Here is a 17,981-nt window from a genome sequence, read left to right on the forward strand (position 1 = left end):
CTGCACTGAATAAATGTAAACTGATGTCTCCAAATGGCCTGGGGGTATCAAGAAAATATATAATGTGAATAGTAAAATGTACATGCTGGTGTTCACCATCAGGGGTAGATGCAGAGACTGTATACGTGAAGCCAAAACATCTGAATCACCCCCTTGTGGCTGGATGCAGTATAGGTAAACGAAATCCATGTAAGCAAATGGGATATGGACTAAACTAAAAGTACACGTCAAATACATTTTTCCCAAAGATGGTTTCTGTCATTTTAAGTAGTTCTGGTCACGCTGGTGTTTTTTCAAGCATTCATTTTATAAGTTTGGTTTTATTAGTGATGTCCCTCACCTTCCGCTTTCTTTTGTGTTGGCCAACTCCGGTGGATTGCTGAGGACTATGGTTAACTGCTCCTCAGATCTCTGCAGGGTAAATCCAGACAGCTAGCTAGACTATCTGTCCAATCTGAGTTTTCTCTCACACGACTAAAAGAACTTTTGAACGTACACAAGTGGCGCCAAAACAAGTTCCTTCCCGAGGCGATTTTGCAGAAGCACCGTTGCTCCGTCCGGCGCTTAGTGCCGCACAAGACGACTGTGATTGGTTTATAGAAATGCCAATAAACCAGGGCACATTTTTCTCCCATCCCAGAATGCTGTGTGGACTAGCCAGACCCTCCTTCACAGCACTGTGAAGTAAGGTCTGGCAATGCGAGACTATGTAAACCTATATCCTAATGTAATCACTGAGGCAGATTTTTCAGATATGCATTTCTTGTTAAACATGTGAAGTGGTGTATCCTGTTATAAAACATGAGGAAATATGCCTTAGCAAAACGTATTTGCTGACTAGGACAGATGTATTGGAGTGTCATGTCTAAATGGAATACAGGATGCTCAGCATTGACAAGTGCAGATCTTAAGCTTCATAAGTGCTCTTCATGGCATGGACAAGAGGTTAACAATGCCATGTTAAACAAAATACAAATCCATGAATTGTACAAATGTAGCTAAATAATTAAAGGATTACAGCACTTGGTTATTAATAATGAAAAAGACATACTAATGTACCTCTATTCAAAGGCTGTAATGTATACTGTGCATGGTATCGGATGAGCACTGGTTCTAGAAATCTACAGTTCTGTCAAACATTACAGGTTGGATGAAAATGTATTGATCCCAGGAAAATGAGGCTATTAGCTTCAAAGTAATTTTAGTCACAAGAAAGAAAAATATCAGCACAGACCTTAACAATGGAAAACAGAATAGAGTAGTCTTACTGACTTATATAAGGGTTATTGACATGACATTCCAGACCATAGGCAGTGATGGAAAACATGTCTTTGAAAAGCTCACTTTGACAGTTTAAGTCAAAGCAGCTTTGTGTAAAAGCACATCCCCAGGGACCCATTGGCAATCTGAGAGACCAAAGTGTGGCTGTGAACACAGTCATCACATCAGTGTGTTAGCGACAGCGCTCCTAAAGATGGAGCCTTGACAGAGAAGAGCACGGAAAAAGGTTTTGAAGGTTGATAAATAAATAAGGGATATTTATGGAATGAAATAGGTCACTCAGTGGCCAAGAGCTGGTCAGAAACCTCTCTACTTCTACCTCTAACAGCAGAGACGTACAGACTTGTGTGCTCAATGTTTAATTTAGCAAAACTGCATTATTAGTGCTGTCAGTTAAACGCCTTATTAACGGCGTTAACGCAAACCCATTTTAACGGCGTACATTTTTGTTATAGCGATATTAACGTTCTTTTTGGCATAAGCAAACTTTGTAGTTTTTTTCACATTCTGTTGCAACAACTAGTAACGTTAGGAAAACTACAACACCACACCGGATCTAGCTAGACCGGAAACAAAACAACAGGCACGCCGCACACACTTGTTTGGGCTCGCGAGACGCCGAAATGGATGCCAATAAGATTCTGAATGGAAAGTTTACTTTTAAAAAGTTGCCAAATAGTTCCATTGACAAGAACAAAGTGATCTGAGTGTTTTGTCGTTGTGAACTGAGCTATCATCGCAGCACGTCCAGTCTGAAATACCACTTAACTACAGAGATGCAAAATGACCACAAAGAGACAAAAAAACTACAAAGGGACACCAAATGTCCACAAAGAGACACAAAATGACCACTTAGAGATGCAAAATGACTACAAAGTGAGTTAAAAATGACTACAAAGTGACATAAAATGACCACAAAGCGATGCAAAATGACTACAAAGAGAATCAAAATGACTACAAGTGATGTATGTTGTTATTTGTGTGCTTAATGTTTAATTTTCAATTAGTCTCGCTTTGCCAGACCTTCCTCCACAGCACTGTGGAGGAGGGTCGGGCTACACAGCATTCCAGGATGGGAGGAAAATGTGCTATGGCTTATTGGCATTTCTTTAAACCAATCACAATCGTCTTGGGCTGCGCTAAGCGCCGGACGGTGCCCCAGTGCCGCTGCAAAATAGCCTCGGGAAGGAACTTGATGTGGTGGAACATTGTAAGTGTAAAGTGTAAATTCAAAAGTTGTTTTTGTTGTTCAACAGAAAACTCAGATTGGACAGATAGTCTAGCTAGCTGTCTGGATTTACCCACTCAGAGATCTCAGAGGAGTTAAGAATGCCAACACAAAGAAAGAGGAAGGTAACGGACATCCGGCCGAAAAGAGTGAAATCCGATGGAATTTCCAATGGCAACGGAGCAATGCCGGAATTGGAACGTCGTGGATATAGACTAATTTTCAATAAACTACTTTATCATTTTCTTTAAAAGGCACACATCTGAAATACTTCGTCGTATATATACTTTATGCTGGAGGAAATTTTTTTTTTTTTTTTGCACATTTAAACCAGAATAAATGACGAAGACGAAAATCAAGAAAATACAGCTGGGCTCGTAATCCGAGTATCTGAAGCAATCCAAGACTCTAACTTTGCCAACATTAGTGAAAATTAAAAGGGTTATGCTTATCGCCTTCTTTCAAATCAAATGCAGATTTAATCAGTATTTTCAATGCAATCCGTGTACAACTGGGCCCTTCAAAGTGTACGGGTGCATGGCCCCCCAGTCTGGCACAAAGATTTGTATTGATTTCAGTAATTACATTGCTGTGTGGTGCTGATGCTCAGGTCCTGGAAAAACTAAACTGTTCTTATTCCGCAGTGCATCATCTTTATATTGGGGGATCCAGTTCTTCTTAGTGTCCACATCACATCTCTGCTGCTATCGAAAGCAACGTGGCAACCAGTAAAAACAAACCTATTAGTGCACTCAGCTGAAGGGATTACCCTGATAAAGCTTAAGCCCACCCTATTTGGAGAGGGAAAATCATTTTGATAAAGCTGGCATTTCAGCTGACCAGATGAGAGGTTTTAATCTTCCTGCAGACGCAGCAGCAGTATAAACATGGCCCTTTTTTTGTCATGGAATATTATAAAGACTCAACTGGAAAAGTAAATAATTAGATTTTAGCTCTTTTATTTACACTCTCATTCTTCTTCTTATTGGTACAGCCCATCACATATTTTAATTTGTTACTTTGTGTGTATGTTTGTACATTGTAATGTTGTACTCAGGTTAGCGCTGACCTACAGAAGCAGAAGGAAAACTTGTAATGCCTTCATTTTGGGGGCTGATTATTTAAACCCCCAAAAATATTAGAACCGCTATTATGAAAAAAAATCCACGATGCCTTTTACTGTAACGTTCAGGTTATGTGGAGAAAACACAGTCTCTCCAACAAAATGTGTTCCTTTAGATAGTTTTAAAAGATTATGGTTTACGTTATTCTGGTTGTCTGGTTTGCTTTTCTAGGAGTCGGTTCATCTTCTAGATCTACTAATTGATATTTATATAGAAATCAATACAATTGATTTACAATTAACACATTCCAATATGTGGTTTAAAGGGAGCTTAACTTAGCCAAATCACACAAAGTCCTCTTAAAGAGTCAAAGTCAAAAGCAGAGATAGCAGCTTCTAAAATCTGCTAGCTAGTTACCTTTTAGCAGTTTCGCTTTAGCTGGTGTGTTTTTTGCTGCCTCATTTACTTATGTGGAATTACCAAGATCTCTCTAAACCTCTCTCTTCCCAAGACTCTATAAAAATTGATATTTTAAAATGACAGTTAACAGCTATAGAAAAATCCGTGGGTATATTTAGCTTTAGCTAAGGCTAGCCCTCTCAGCAGCTAGCTTTCACTTGATGAAGCTCTCAGTTTTGTAGTTACTGAAAATTGAATACTATCACAAAAATCATAAATTTTTTATGGTATAATATTTTTATATGGCAAGGTAGATGCCAAAAATCCAAATGAATATACTGCGTTTTGCTTTTTAGGACAGGGGTCTTAAACGTTTTTAAGGACCCCTTAACTGAAAGAGAGATGGAGCAGAGACCCCCTACTACATACATTGTATCAAATTAACTGGGCCCACAATGACGTGAAGGGCGGCCAAAAGCCTTTATACATACTTTTTTTGCATATAATTCTAAGCTATTAAAATAGCCTAATAATTGTTGGCATGATTTTATAAATCAGCGAATCCTTAGGATTGTATGTGGATGGCCTTAGTGACTACCTTACCTATAGGCCAGTAAGCAGTGAGGTTTTATATTTGCTAATAATATGTTGGATTCATGTTAAGACTTTTTTAAGTTTTGAAAAAAAAAATAATTTGGTTGCCCCCTTGCATTGACTCGGAGGACCCCATAGGGGTCCAGGACCCCCTGTTGACGATCTCTGTTTTAGGGTATCCTGTTGTCTTAATGTTGATGACAGGCACATTCAACCCATTCTAAATTCATTAGACCCCATGATGTCCTGACATACATTTTCAGGGGATTATGGGTACTTTATGAAACATGCCTGACAACATACAGCTCAGATGAAGGTTGTTCAACACGGTCTTTTCTTTCCAATGTAGTACGTCAGTTTTACAGTGTAATCTATGTCCTAGGCCACAAGTACACAGGTGTTTTTTTTTTTAAAACGTAGCTAAATGAATTGCCAAATTAAAGAAAATATTCAGTGAAAAAAGTCAGCGAAAGTCACTTGGTGTGACTGGTTATATAAGTAAACTCAGTATGATTTTCAAAGAATTGTGCTAAACTAAAAGAATTGTATTGAACTACTTCTATGCATCCTATAGTCTGGATGAAAGACGTTCATTTACTGGATAATCGGCGGAAGATGTGGCGGCGATGTCCCTCGACTTGCAAAACTCTGTTCGTTACGGGAAACGACAACAAACTTTGAGCTAGAAGCTACATGCTGAAAATGGCCTGTTTTGAAGAACATTTGGATCGTGCAACAAGGCAGGCTTGCTTGGTTCTTTCCGGGGAATACTTGTTAAGATGTACAAAGAATAGATGTATTTTGATTTATTATTTTTTTTGCAGGGTGCAAATGTTTCAACTAAACAAGTTCCTTCCTGAGACCATTTTACAGAACCAGCGTCGCTGAGTCCGGAGCTAAGCGGCGCCCACGACGATTGGCCCACGTGATTGGTTTAAAGAAATGCAAACAACCCAGAGCATTTTTTTTCTCCTAACCTGGAATGTACGTATGTATTGAAGAGCCAGACCTTAACACCGCAGTACTGTGGAGACTATGTATCCAACACATTTAAGTGTTGAATTCAGGTTAATATATAAATATTCAGTTCAGGTACTAAAACAAAACAAAAAAAGAATAAAGAAACTGCTTCTTTTGACAATCAATAAAATGCGTGGATCCTTTGTCAGCAACATGAATATGCACTGGGAGTTTGCGGAGTTGCCAGTTGTGAAGCCAGCCAGGTAATCTAAACAAATATCATGACTCTGGAAATGTGATTTGTGCAGAGATAAATTGCTTACCCCCTTTGAAAGAGATCCACATTGTGAAACTTGTGTAACTCTACAGAAAACTCCAGTGTTCCCTGTACTTCAGACATGATTTAATCCCACTCATCACCTGTCAAAAGAGAGGAAGCACAGCAAATATGACGTATTAGACATATAAGCCGAATCCACAATGAAAGATGAGACAAATGATGACATTTCTAAAACTAGCTCACACTGTTATTTTCAGTTTGCCGAGGTGATATGACTCAAACAGTCCAGTGTGGAGAGCCGACTCTATAAGACAGACAGAAATGTTGGAGAAAAGAGCACCAACCGATGATAATTATGTCCGAGTAAAAGCATGTGCAGCTGCTCTCTTTGTTGTATCTCTCTTAATAAAGGAGATTGTGAGCTGATTCTATTTCAGCTTCTATTACTGTCAATGCCAGCCCTTCGGTACAGTATCATTATTACCTGTATAATAAGTAGGATTAGATCTAGGGACTGTATAGCTCTGCTGCTTTAATATATCACCCTTTAATTAAATATCAAATAGCTGCAAAACTGGTGCTTAAATGGTGTAATTATGTTTTTAATGTTTTAATTTAAAGGCCTCATGTATCCCAGAGCTTTCTCCGTGTTTTGGGCGTGTTAAAGATTTAGTGTGCCATGATTTTTGCGTCGAAAGGAGCCAGTTGAGGTGGTTCGGGCATCTGGTAAGGATGCCCCCTGGGCGCCTCCCTAGGGAGGTGTTCCAGGCACGTCCAGCTGGGAGGAAGCCTCGGGGGAGACCCAGGACTAGGTGGAGGGATTATATCTCCAACCTGGCCTGGGAACGCCTCGGGATCCCCCAGTCGGAGCTGGTTAATGTGGCCCGGGAAAGGGAAGTTTGGGGTCCCCTGCTGGAGCTGCTACCCCCGCGACCCGACCCCGGATAAGCGGATGAAGATGGATGGATGGATGGATGATTTTTTAAATGCTTTTTCAGAGACTCTTGTACCTAGACGAATATGAAAGTCTGAGGAAACGAAGGTCTCCTTATCCTGTTTCACACACAAATTGAAATTTGGGACATCAAATGTATGTTTGATGTGGCACACAAAGTTTGCATTGTAGATTCCCATTTACACATGAAAAAGAATTGATGTGTCAACCACAATTTTGTCTGCCTGTTGCTGGTATTTTTTCTTGCTGTGCGCATTTAGTTAAGTTTACCCGAAAACCTCTTTTATGATCACACAGCACTGATGCCCATTATCTTGTTAAAGGAGATGTCTAAACACATAACAACTAACTAAACAGTGGAAAAATGTTCCCATCCAGTACCTATTAGCCTTTAGGATTAGGGGTTCAGTTCAGTGTTTTATTGTAGTTAGCAATGACTAAAATGACTAGGGGTGGGAGTCACAGGGTACGTCACGATTAAGATACCATACATGATACATGGCTCACGATACCGATAATATCATGATACAGCAGTTCAGCGATATATTCAATATTCAATATACAATCCTATAATGATGCATCTCGATATCCGTCTAACTATGAATACAAAATGCATGTGAAAAGGTTAAGTGCAGGTTTTCTCTCTTTATTCACTGCCACTTCCACTAAGTCCAAACTGTTAGAAAACGGCACAATTTTGCAGCACCAGTTTTTCAGTCCGTAAATTAAAGTTACAGAACTAGAGAGCTAGAACTATGGGCCCAGACTTTGGACTTAAACGTGGCTGGGGCATCTGCTATTTTCCTCAGACTGCTGTCCGCCATCTCGTTGAAAACCTCTTTGACTATAGTTCACTTACGTTCAAGTTTCTCTCATTCGTGTGTCGAGGAGCCATGAAGTAGCGAAGCTCGGAGCAGGGAAAAGAGCGCGTTATGTTTTGAATTAAAATATTAATATTTGGCGCCAGCGTATCGATTCTCGTATCGCACGAAGGACAACGATATGTTGCTGTAGCCTATGGATATTTTGTGTAAAATTTACTATTATCTGTAGGGACAAAGACATAAATACAGGCCTAAACATGGGCATTACCTGAGCTCAATTCTCAATGTGCCTCAATGCATCAGACCATTGAAAATGGATGTACCTTAAAGAACCTGTGATCAACGTATCCCAGGCTAGCTGAAGCTCATTCCACACCCATGAATGTTTTCCATTAGCAGCACGTCCAAACACCAACCATTTAATTAGACTTTAAATCCTCTAACCAGTAAACGTAGATGTGGACTTATATATTCTGCAGCATTCACAGACAGTGCAGTGGAAGCTGAAACCGTAAATACTGAGCTGCAACCAAACAAAAGGAGATAAAAAACGGACTCTGTTTACAATAAAGTGTCTCAAATAACCCCTCATTGAATGCTTTGGAACATAATCCTTGCATGTGTGCTGCATGTGGGTAGTGTTCCTGTAAGCGTTGTAAAGAAGAACATGGACAGTCATAACTAGACAGGAAGGTACACACACAAGTGCATCTTCACTTGTGCATTACGACCAGTCCTTAGCTAATGCTGGCCCTATATATACTAGATTTTGGGTCCGATTCACCCCTCCAGACAATGGCGGGGTTGTTCATGATTTGAGGTTGGTCTAAACAGATTATTCTGTTACCGACTGGATCGGAGTCTCCCCCGATTTCTGACTGGAAATCCTACAGTGTGAAAGGAACAGCGATGGATTATTGAGCAAAAACCTGCAATAGTCAATGAGAGCCAGCTGATCGGGTAAGCATCACCAACTGAATGTTGCTTACTTGTGTAGAACAGAAACATGGCTGCCAACATATAGAACCACTAAAGGAAAGAAGTTCATTTATAAAGGATGATAATGTAGAGCAAGCCGGTCATCATTGCGAACCCCGACATGGAATCAGTGTGTAGGGGTTGAATTTGCAATAATGACCAGCTCGCTACATTATCCCGCTTATTACACACCGTTCGGGACGGTTAACTTTACAGCCAATGAGCATGGCTCTCCGGATCGCCCCAGTGAGTGTGCTAACCATGGATGTATTAAGAGAACTGGATACAGCGTTCGGCGGGAAGCCCCGTACATTCCAATGAGAGTGCTCAAAAGCGCATAAAGCAAACATGGAGCTCGGCTCTTCCGCATTGTTGGCCCATAACGCTGGTTGGCTCACGATGGGCATGCGCACTAGCAACAATTTGTTTGTGTTGTCGTAGCAACCAGTAGCAACATGCGCGTTCATGAGCTCCTCTCTCGTGTCTCGTACAAGTGGCGAACTCATGAACTCGCCGTTTTCATTGTCTAAAATATTCACTAACGTTAAACATTGTGTTTTCGTTGTTCCCGATCGTTTACATGCTTAGCTAAATAAACGATATATGTATTATCATGCCTGCATCAGAGAAATAATCAGAGATATGTCCGTTACTGCAAAAGAATGTCACCGGAATAATCATAAATTCATTTCTATTATTTGTTATAGGAATTTCTCTTTATATGTTTATATAGATTGTTATACAGTGTCAACAATGCTTATTTAAAGAAAGGCAACATCAAAAAGATAGGTCTTCAGCCTTGATATAAGCAAATATGGATTTTAAAAAGTATTGATTGATTTTCCCTCGATTGGACACACAAATTATATTTTCTTTTGTCTCCCGAGACAGGTGGACAGAAGAAGAGGAGGACAAGCTTGTGAGACATAGCACACACAAATGCAACCATCTGACAACGACAGTCCACCTCCATGTTTTTCACATATGATCCTGCCAGTTTCTGTGAGATCCCAAGTCCAATAATTTAGGATAAGTGTGTGTGTGATCCTGAGTCTTGACTGAATTGTCTTGTGTGTGCACTATTATGATTAAAAGATTAGCAATCTGTTGAACCTGTCGTTATATCCGTGGTCACCCACATTTTTTTAAATCAGTTTGAAAATCCTCTTGTGTGCACCAGACATTAGCTGCCTGAAAAACATGACGCAGTTTCAGTCCACTTTCTTTAAGGAGTGAAGATTGATCTAGACAGGCTGGTTTTATTTCACCAGAGGTCAGACACTGGGGTATTGCGAGACGTTAATTTGCTGTGACTAAAATGCAAAAGCTACTGCTAATTATAGTTAACTCCAGCATACAGATATTCATTGAGTACCACCAATCTTCCTACCCTGGCTAGCTAGCTAATTAAGCTAACATGAACTCCAATAGTTGGTTGAGAAATGTATGCCAGTGTCCCTTCCTTACCAACATCAGAATGTAATTTGTGTAAATAGGGTGCATCCAAGGTGTCTCAGTTGGCAGTAAAACATCCTCCTCCCCCTCGCTTATGCTAATAAGATACTATACGTATCTTGCCAAGTGTAGAGAAAGAAGGGCCAGTAAATCTTCAGTAAAACCTGAACATCTGCCTTACAAAGCCAGCAGTGTAGAGGACAACAAAAAGGTGTCCATGTAAAGAAAGAAAGCAAGCATTGAAGCAGTGCTGAGACACACCGTAACCTTCTCTAATGTAGTACACTACACTGCTACAAATGGCCCAAAGAGACAAGAAATGGCTGTTTTTGCCTTCTTCTCTTCTTGCTGAATCGGCATGTCATGCCACATTGACGCACAAACGCTTGCAGCTCCGTAAGCTTTGTGTGTGTCAGGGTGACCACAGATGACAGCGGTCATCATAATGCCGTGAGCCAATTATTGGCAAGTTGGCGTGAGACTGCGAGACACTGGAGTTTGTACAGCTTGTTATTTCTTTAGCGTTGATTACGCTAGCCCAAGATGCTTCACTGCTTCCGTAATTCACTGAGTTGTAAGCCAACATCCTAGTTATCTGTTATCTGCTGTCTCAGAGGTTCAAAACAGGAGCTGCTCACTGCTCCAGGAATGTGTCAAAAATCTCATTGTGTAAATATTTTGTGAAAGCACCAATAGTCAACACTACAATATCGTTGCAGTATCGATATCGAGGCATTTGGTCAAAAAATATCGTGATATTTGATTTTCTCCATATCGCCCAGGCCTACTTGAAAGCCCTGTGTTTTATGACCCACCTATCCGACCCAATCTCCTCCCTACACAGACCGGAGCGGTCTAGTACAGCAGCAGTCACTGTGCTGCATACAGCAAGAAATACATGGAATACATATGAATTACAGTTTGTTTCTTTTCGTAGCTATATGTAAGAATGGTTTATGAGAACAGCCTTATCAACTGCAGCATACGCTAATGTCTTTAATGGGCAATGTGGGGTTACGCCGATTTTCATATTCAAATCCAATGAAAAGACTTATACTACTAACAATGTGTTTGTTCCTCTCTGTGTAAGGCCTCCCTGTGGCACTCAGCCCTTAGCTAATCCTTGCCTTCTAAAGATGTACAGTTTGTACATTTTTTTTTTTTTTTTTTTACCAAATCCCAAATGTCTTGGTTTTTTATAAAGGCTTAGGGCTACTCTGACAATACTTGTTGAATTATACATTCTTTGTTGGTTTTGGTCTTTTCATTTGATTTGTTGACAGAAAAAGAAGGGCATAGAATATTGGCAGCCTTATCCAAGCAGCATCTTACAGATAGAAACCTGTTTTAGGCTGATACCAGCAGGCCTATTTTTAGACTATTTCAACCAGGATCCAGTATTTCCCCACCTGGATTTTACAGGGCTTTTAAACAGAATGTATGCCTTTGTGTTGCTGTAAAGTATAGAGTGATAACACTTTACATTACGTGTCTGTTATTTCATGATCATTTTCATTAAATCAAAACCTGTTTTTGATACTATTTATTACTGATGTTTTTTTTTAAGAGTAGCCTTTCAATGTGTACATTTTGTAATACCTTTCTATAAAGTAGAGGTTGGACTCACCAGAGGCCCCACGATACGATATTATCACGATACTTACGTCAAGATATGATATTTTTGCGATTTTACACATATTGCTATGTTCTTCGATATACTGCAATTAATTACCTTTTTTTTTAAACTTTTTTTATTACCTTTTATGTCCCCAAAGCCAAACTTTGTCAACGTCTATTTTGTCTTTAATAGAAATGTCTCTGGTTTGTTCATCTCACAAATAATAATAAAAGATCGATACTTGGCGTCCGTGTGTCGATACAGTGTTGCCACGGAAAATATCGCAATACTATGCTGCATCGATTTCCCCCCCCCCACCACTACTATAAAGTATTTTCATTATTAGTGGAGGAGTCCGCCATTCCCTCCCTGGATTCAAATTGCTTACCTTCACTTACCTACAACGTGCATTTGTTTGGCTGCACTGTAAACAGATAAATGAGTTGCTTTTCTATGTGCTTAAAGTAAACTAGCTGCTCAACAAGCCTTTGCTGCCCCCAGAATTCTGGAACTTGTAGTATTAAACCACAGTTAACAATAGTACGGGGGACAAAGCTGTAACTAGCTTGTTTCTGAGCTGTGTGCCGTTCTCAGACTGCAGTTGGCATGAAAGACTGCCGAGCAATTTAGTTACATAGCAAACATACTACTCATGTGGCTGTTCAATAAACGTCATTTTTACCTAATCAGGAATTTCCTGAGCCCTGCTAACCTTCTTCTATTGTTGACAAATCCCACTTAAAATGCATTGTGTGCTCAGATTGCTGGACAATGCTGCTGTCCCACACAGATCTGCACAACCTGTAGCCTAGCTAATGTCCTAAGAATTCTCTGCTTGTGCATTTTCATAAACTATCTTTCTGATTTTCTACTTGTAGCAAATCATTAAATGTTAATCATTACAAAACAGCCATCTGGTGTCTGTATATTATTTAATGCAGGCCACACACACACTGGCTTTTTTTTTTGAGGGCTAGAGTATGCCAGTAATTCATCCACACACGAAAAAAACTAAGACTCCAGGCTGCCCTTAAAGGGTAACTTTGCTATATTTCAACCTGGACCTTATTTTCCCAGGTTTTTGTGTCTTAGTGACACTGTCAATTTCCGTCTACTAAAAGTGCTGTTTTCGCCACTGACATGCTCAGATAATTATTTTAAGTGTCTGACAACATTATTGAAAGGATCCCTACAGAGATATACCCTTTTGTTAAAGAGTAAGATCATTATTGTTTAACCAGAAACAGCCCTGAAATCACTGTCACCAGACCCACCAGACTCCATTTTAACGAACAGTACTTTTAGCATGTATAGAGCCAGCTTTATTTCACATGTAAATGTGTGAATTAAGGGTTTATTTCAACCTAACCACAGTGGTGGAACTTGTTGGAACAGTGGAAAGATGAACGAAGATGACTTTTGATACATTTGTTTTGTTTCTGTCGACTTTGAATAAAGTGTGTTTTACGATGTAAAATTACAGTTTTTTTAAAAGGAGTCTGGTGGGTTTCGCGATAGCGATTTGGGGGCTGTTTCATGTTAAACAAAAAGGATCTTACTCTTTAACAAAAAGGTCGACCTCTGTAGGGATACTTTACATAATGTTGTCAGGCACTTAGAATAACAATATGACCATGTCAGTGGTCAACAACAAGCACAAGCACTTTTAGTGGACATAAATTGAAGGTGCGCAATTGGCCATTAACTTTACACCTTGCAGCTTGTTTCGCAGCTGCCGACTACAGCGGTCTTGCTTAATACTGGACCAATTTCAAAAACTGTTGTTCCTATCAGTCACTTAGACACAAAAACATGGAGAAATAGGGTACAGGTTGAAAAATATCTGAGTTACCCTTTAAGCTGCCCTCCTCCCTTTTCAGCCGCTCCTGGTGGTGTCAGCACAGTTGGCAATGCAGACTGACACTTCCAATCTCAATTTGGGGAGGACGAAGAGGCAACATGTTCACAGTGACTGAATGTGGAATGAGCAGATTTTTGCAGGCTACGTAGGCGTAGGTGTCATTGTAACACTGAGAGTCATTGTGTGCCACGACTGGGAGCTGCTGTATGTGTGCCCAGCTCCAAGGGCCGGAAATGAATATCAGGCATTATTCCATTCATTTACAGCTAACTCTTCCTCTGCAGAACACAATAACAGAAACAGGACTATCACCAAAATTAAGGGATACGTGCCAGAGGGCCAATGGCTTACAGCACCTCCTTGGAGCTAAAGAAATGAAAGGAAAAAATGCAATGCTGGGAATTTCTGTCCAGGTTATGAAGTATTTCAAGGATATTAACATAAGTCAAATCAAAGCGGCAATATTTATTTTTCGCGATGTCTTATTTTATGGGAAAGGAATCTGCACACTGGATATGTGGGGACAGAGCTAAAACCCTCCGTGATTCTGTATTATTTTCTTTGTTGTCAAAATTACAAAGCCAAATCCCTGCAAAGGCAGGGGGACCAAGTGGAGTTATCAAGTTAAATGAGTCAGAGTAGGACTTTGAGAGGATGTGACCGGCATGTGTGCTATCTCCACATGAGATTCTCATATGATCAAAGAGCTTTTATGCAAAAAACAAATCCTACATCCATTACGTCAGAAGTCTTTTGTAGTGTTTGGAGAGCTGCTGGAGCGTGCAATCTGCACTCAAGGTCCATAAACAGACTCACCATGTATCCACAACTCTGATTCACTGTTCATTGGTCTGCGTGCGAACCAAGTGCGGGTGTGTGTGTGTGTGTGTGTGTGTGTGTGTGTGAGCTATGTGCTCTTTAAAGACTTGGTCAAAAAGTATGAAGGACATTACCACTAGTTCAGCTTTGCAATAACACACTCTAGCACTCTTGTGGTTTTCTGCTCCGAATGTTTACATCAGTCACACGAGGGCCTGAAGTCGTGCTACATTAAGGTGTGAACAGCCTTATTAATAGGGGTGTCAGAAAAAAATCGATACACTTGAGTATCGCAGTGTTTTATTTTCCAGTATTGTATCGACTTTCAAAAACACAATATTGATTTTTTTTTTAGTTGACATGCAAAAATATTCATGTAAGACAGTAGTTCACGTTCATGTTGTGTTTAAACCCCCTATCGCTAGATGGCTATGCTGAGATGCACCACTAGTGTCCTCGCCTAACAGTGCCTGACTTTTTGCTAGAAGCTAACAACGTAGCTATGGCTAAACTTTGGCCTACTTTAGCATATAAACATTAGCTCACTAAGAACCTGTGAACCACAATCCCAAACTGGCAGTTTGATTTTCTGTGTACTGAATTGTTTACCTAAAGTAAACTTCTTTGACTTTTATGCACATCATGTCTTTTTTTAAATATTATACTTATACTTAAAAAAAATCCCAATATATCGCCTTACGCACAGTATCGAAATATATTGCAATATACTGAATCGTGACCCATGTATCGTGATATGTATCGTATCGCCAGATTCTTGCCAATACACAGCCCTACTTATTATCCGTGATTCATTTAACCCTGCATCGTCGTTCTGCTGCTGCTCTTCTCCTTTTTGAAGCCCGCTGTGACGACCCTGCATTGTTTCGCATATTGCTTTGTTCATTTCAGACAGCGTGTGGGACTGTTTCAGACTACAGCATCTGTGAAAGACTGATAATGAACAGTACCACTGTAGGCTACCGTGTCAGCAGCTTTGACAAACATCCCTGCTTGCCATGAAGATGCAGAACTGCACAGGCGCACAGTTGCCAGTATAGTTTGTCACTCTTAATTCAAATACTGCATCCATTCAGATCTTTTTTTTTTATTATTATTATTATTATTAATACCTTTATTTTGATAGGCTTAGCCTATTTCATTAAACTGGTCCTTTCTGCTCTGTTAACTTCTCAGTGTGGAGTGTTGTTATGTCTGTTTACACAAGGACACATGCCCAGTAACCACACATACAGTAGCCTAGGCTACAATAATCCGACAAAGACCCCGAAATGCTGCAATAAAGAAGTATGATAGTATGTATTAATCCCCCATTAGGCTCCTAGTTTCCTATAAAAACCCATCCTCATTCAGCCTGACAGCGCTGTAACCAACCAGCGGCTACAGTAGCAGCTTTCTCTACTGTAGGCTAATGTAAAACAACGAGCTCCTCTCGTGTTCAACACACACACACACACACACGCATGCAGACAACAGGCAGCCCAACTAAAGCAGAAGGGTATCACATGTAGAATAAAACCGCCTCACCTTCGCAGTGATGAAGCGTAGTTATCCGCAGAGGGGTTCGGCTCCAGTCTTTTACTGAGTAATCCGCTGTTTGCGGACGGATGCGCGGATTGCAATGTTTATACCGCCACTACTCCTGCTGCTGCTGCTGTTGCCATGGTTATTCATCCAGAGCCTGTATGTTCTGCAGTCCCCCGTCCCCCCCGTCCCCCCCTCCCTCCTCTTGCTCCCTCGCTCTCTCTCTCTCTCTCTCTCTCTCTCTCTCTCTCTGTCTCTCTCTCTCTCTCTCTCTCTCTCTCTCTCTCTCTCTCTCTCTCTCGCTCTCTCTCTCTCTCTCTCTCTCTCTCTCTCTCTCTCTCTCTCTCTCTCTCTCTCTCTCTCTCTCTCTCTCTCTCTCTCTCTCTCTCTCTCTCTCTTTCAATTCTCTCCTCCCCTAGTCTCTCACTCTCCTGACGGCGATTTTAATTTGGGGAAGTGCGGAATCTGGCTTTCCCGGTCCGCCCGGCGTTTTGCACACAAAACAGACTGTGGGTATAGGTTCATAAGGGAAATATTAATAGTCGGCACCCAGTCTGTGTGTGTGTGTGTGTGTGTGTGTGTGTGTGTGTGTGTGTGTGTGTGTGTGTGTGTGTGTCCTGCTGCTGCTGCTGCGCTGTAGTGTGTCACACGTCACAGCCTGCCCCCTAAAAGCTGACGTGAACCGTGCTGTCAGAAATGACCATTTAACACACAAAGGGTGAGTGTTAGCCTAGATGCTAACAAAATATTAATGCAATAAATGCATGGACACAATAGGAGCAAACTAACTTTTCTGACTCCGGTTAGTGTTAACACTGTTCAGAGAAGAAATTAATCAAATCATATGGCACTAAATAGCCTAACTGCTATTTTATGAATTGCTTCCCCCCCCACACATCCAATCTGTCTGGTTGATAGGTGACCAACATGTAACACGCTCATTTTGCTGTCCATTGTTGAGTTCCCAGCTTCACATTGTATCTGCAGTTGATATAAAGCTGTTATGGAACTGTGAATGTTTTTGTCAATGGGAACCCCATCTAAAAGAATTGATGCCGCAAGTTACACTAAATGTAGGACTAACTATCTACAAAATTATAAAAAAAAATAATCCCAAAGTGAGCATCATTGGGCAAAAAATCTGCAATTATCAATTCAGTTTCAATTCAGTTTTTATTTATAGGGTCAAATCATAACAGGAGTTATCTCAGGACACTTTACAGACGCTCTATAATTTACAAAGACCCAGTAATTTGCCCCCAAAAAGCAAGCATGTGATGCAATAGTGGCGACATTTAATCTGTCTTCAGGCTTTAGAAAATCCAGCCTGTGACAGGAAACTTTGGCCAATCACAGGTCATTTCAGGGAGTAAGCATTCGTATTGGCTATTCTATGCAGATGTGTGTGCACGTCCCTTCAGACGACGTGATCTAACCGATTTTATTCTTGGAGAAACAGCATATGAGCAAAGTAACAATGGAAAACCATTACAGTATCCTGCAATGTCTCGTTTGTTCCTGGCAGACAGTGCAATTGAAAAGGCCATCTGTCCTGGTTAAACAACCCGTCACTGACTAATCACAAAGTCAGATAAGGGGGAGGGGAGGATTATGTAACTACAAATAAATCAAAAAATGTCCATGGCCCATAAGCTGTTGCCGTTGGTAATGTGTTTTACAGTTGTCAACAATAAGAAATTGGTTTTCTCTATCCGTCTCTTTGGGTGGTTAGTGTCTGATGCACCACATGAACCCGTGCGGGATGACCCTCCTCTGTTCCCTGCTTCACCTTCCTCCTTAAAACCTCAAAGTCAATTGCTGCTTTTCTCTCATGGCGTTCTGCCATAAGCTCCAAGCACTCTTGATTAAGAGAGAAGCGCTATCGATTTTTTTCCAACCGTTGCCAAAGCCCGGATGACCACATAGTCTGAAAACACAGCAAGGACACTCACTTTTACACGGTCCAATATCAAACTTAGATGATTAAATCTGGTCTACGAAAGTAAGACCGTAGAGGTGATCGCTGTGCTTATTTAATCATTTTTGCTTTTAATTTGATTTGGCAGAAATGTAGAGCAGTGGTTCTCAACCTTTTTGAGTCGCGACCCCCCCCCAGAATAATG

The 17,981-nt window shown here is 40.6% G+C and overlaps 1 protein-coding gene across 2 annotated transcripts in view; it reads right to left on the reverse strand.

Annotated features, from left to right (window-relative positions):
• fam135b (family with sequence similarity 135 member B) overlaps positions 1 to 16,045 on the reverse strand; it is a 64,431-nt gene extending 48,386 nt beyond the window's left edge. For both annotated transcript variants that reach the window (XM_078267420.1, XM_078267419.1), the window contains exons 1-2: positions 15,862 to 16,045; positions 5,850 to 5,946 (exon numbers count right to left, since the gene is read on the reverse strand). In XM_078267420.1, coding sequence (XP_078123546.1) covers positions 5,850 to 5,926 — 77 coding nt within the window. In that variant the 5' untranslated portion in view covers positions 5,927 to 5,946; positions 15,862 to 16,045. The remainder of the gene's footprint in view (positions 1 to 5,849; positions 5,947 to 15,861) is intronic.
• Between the last annotated feature and the right edge of the window lie 1,936 nt (positions 16,046 to 17,981).

This window comes from Sander vitreus, chromosome 14 (assembly GCF_031162955.1).
Source record: "Sander vitreus isolate 19-12246 chromosome 14, sanVit1, whole genome shotgun sequence".
Taxonomy (NCBI): Eukaryota; Metazoa; Chordata; class Actinopteri; order Perciformes; family Percidae; genus Sander; species Sander vitreus.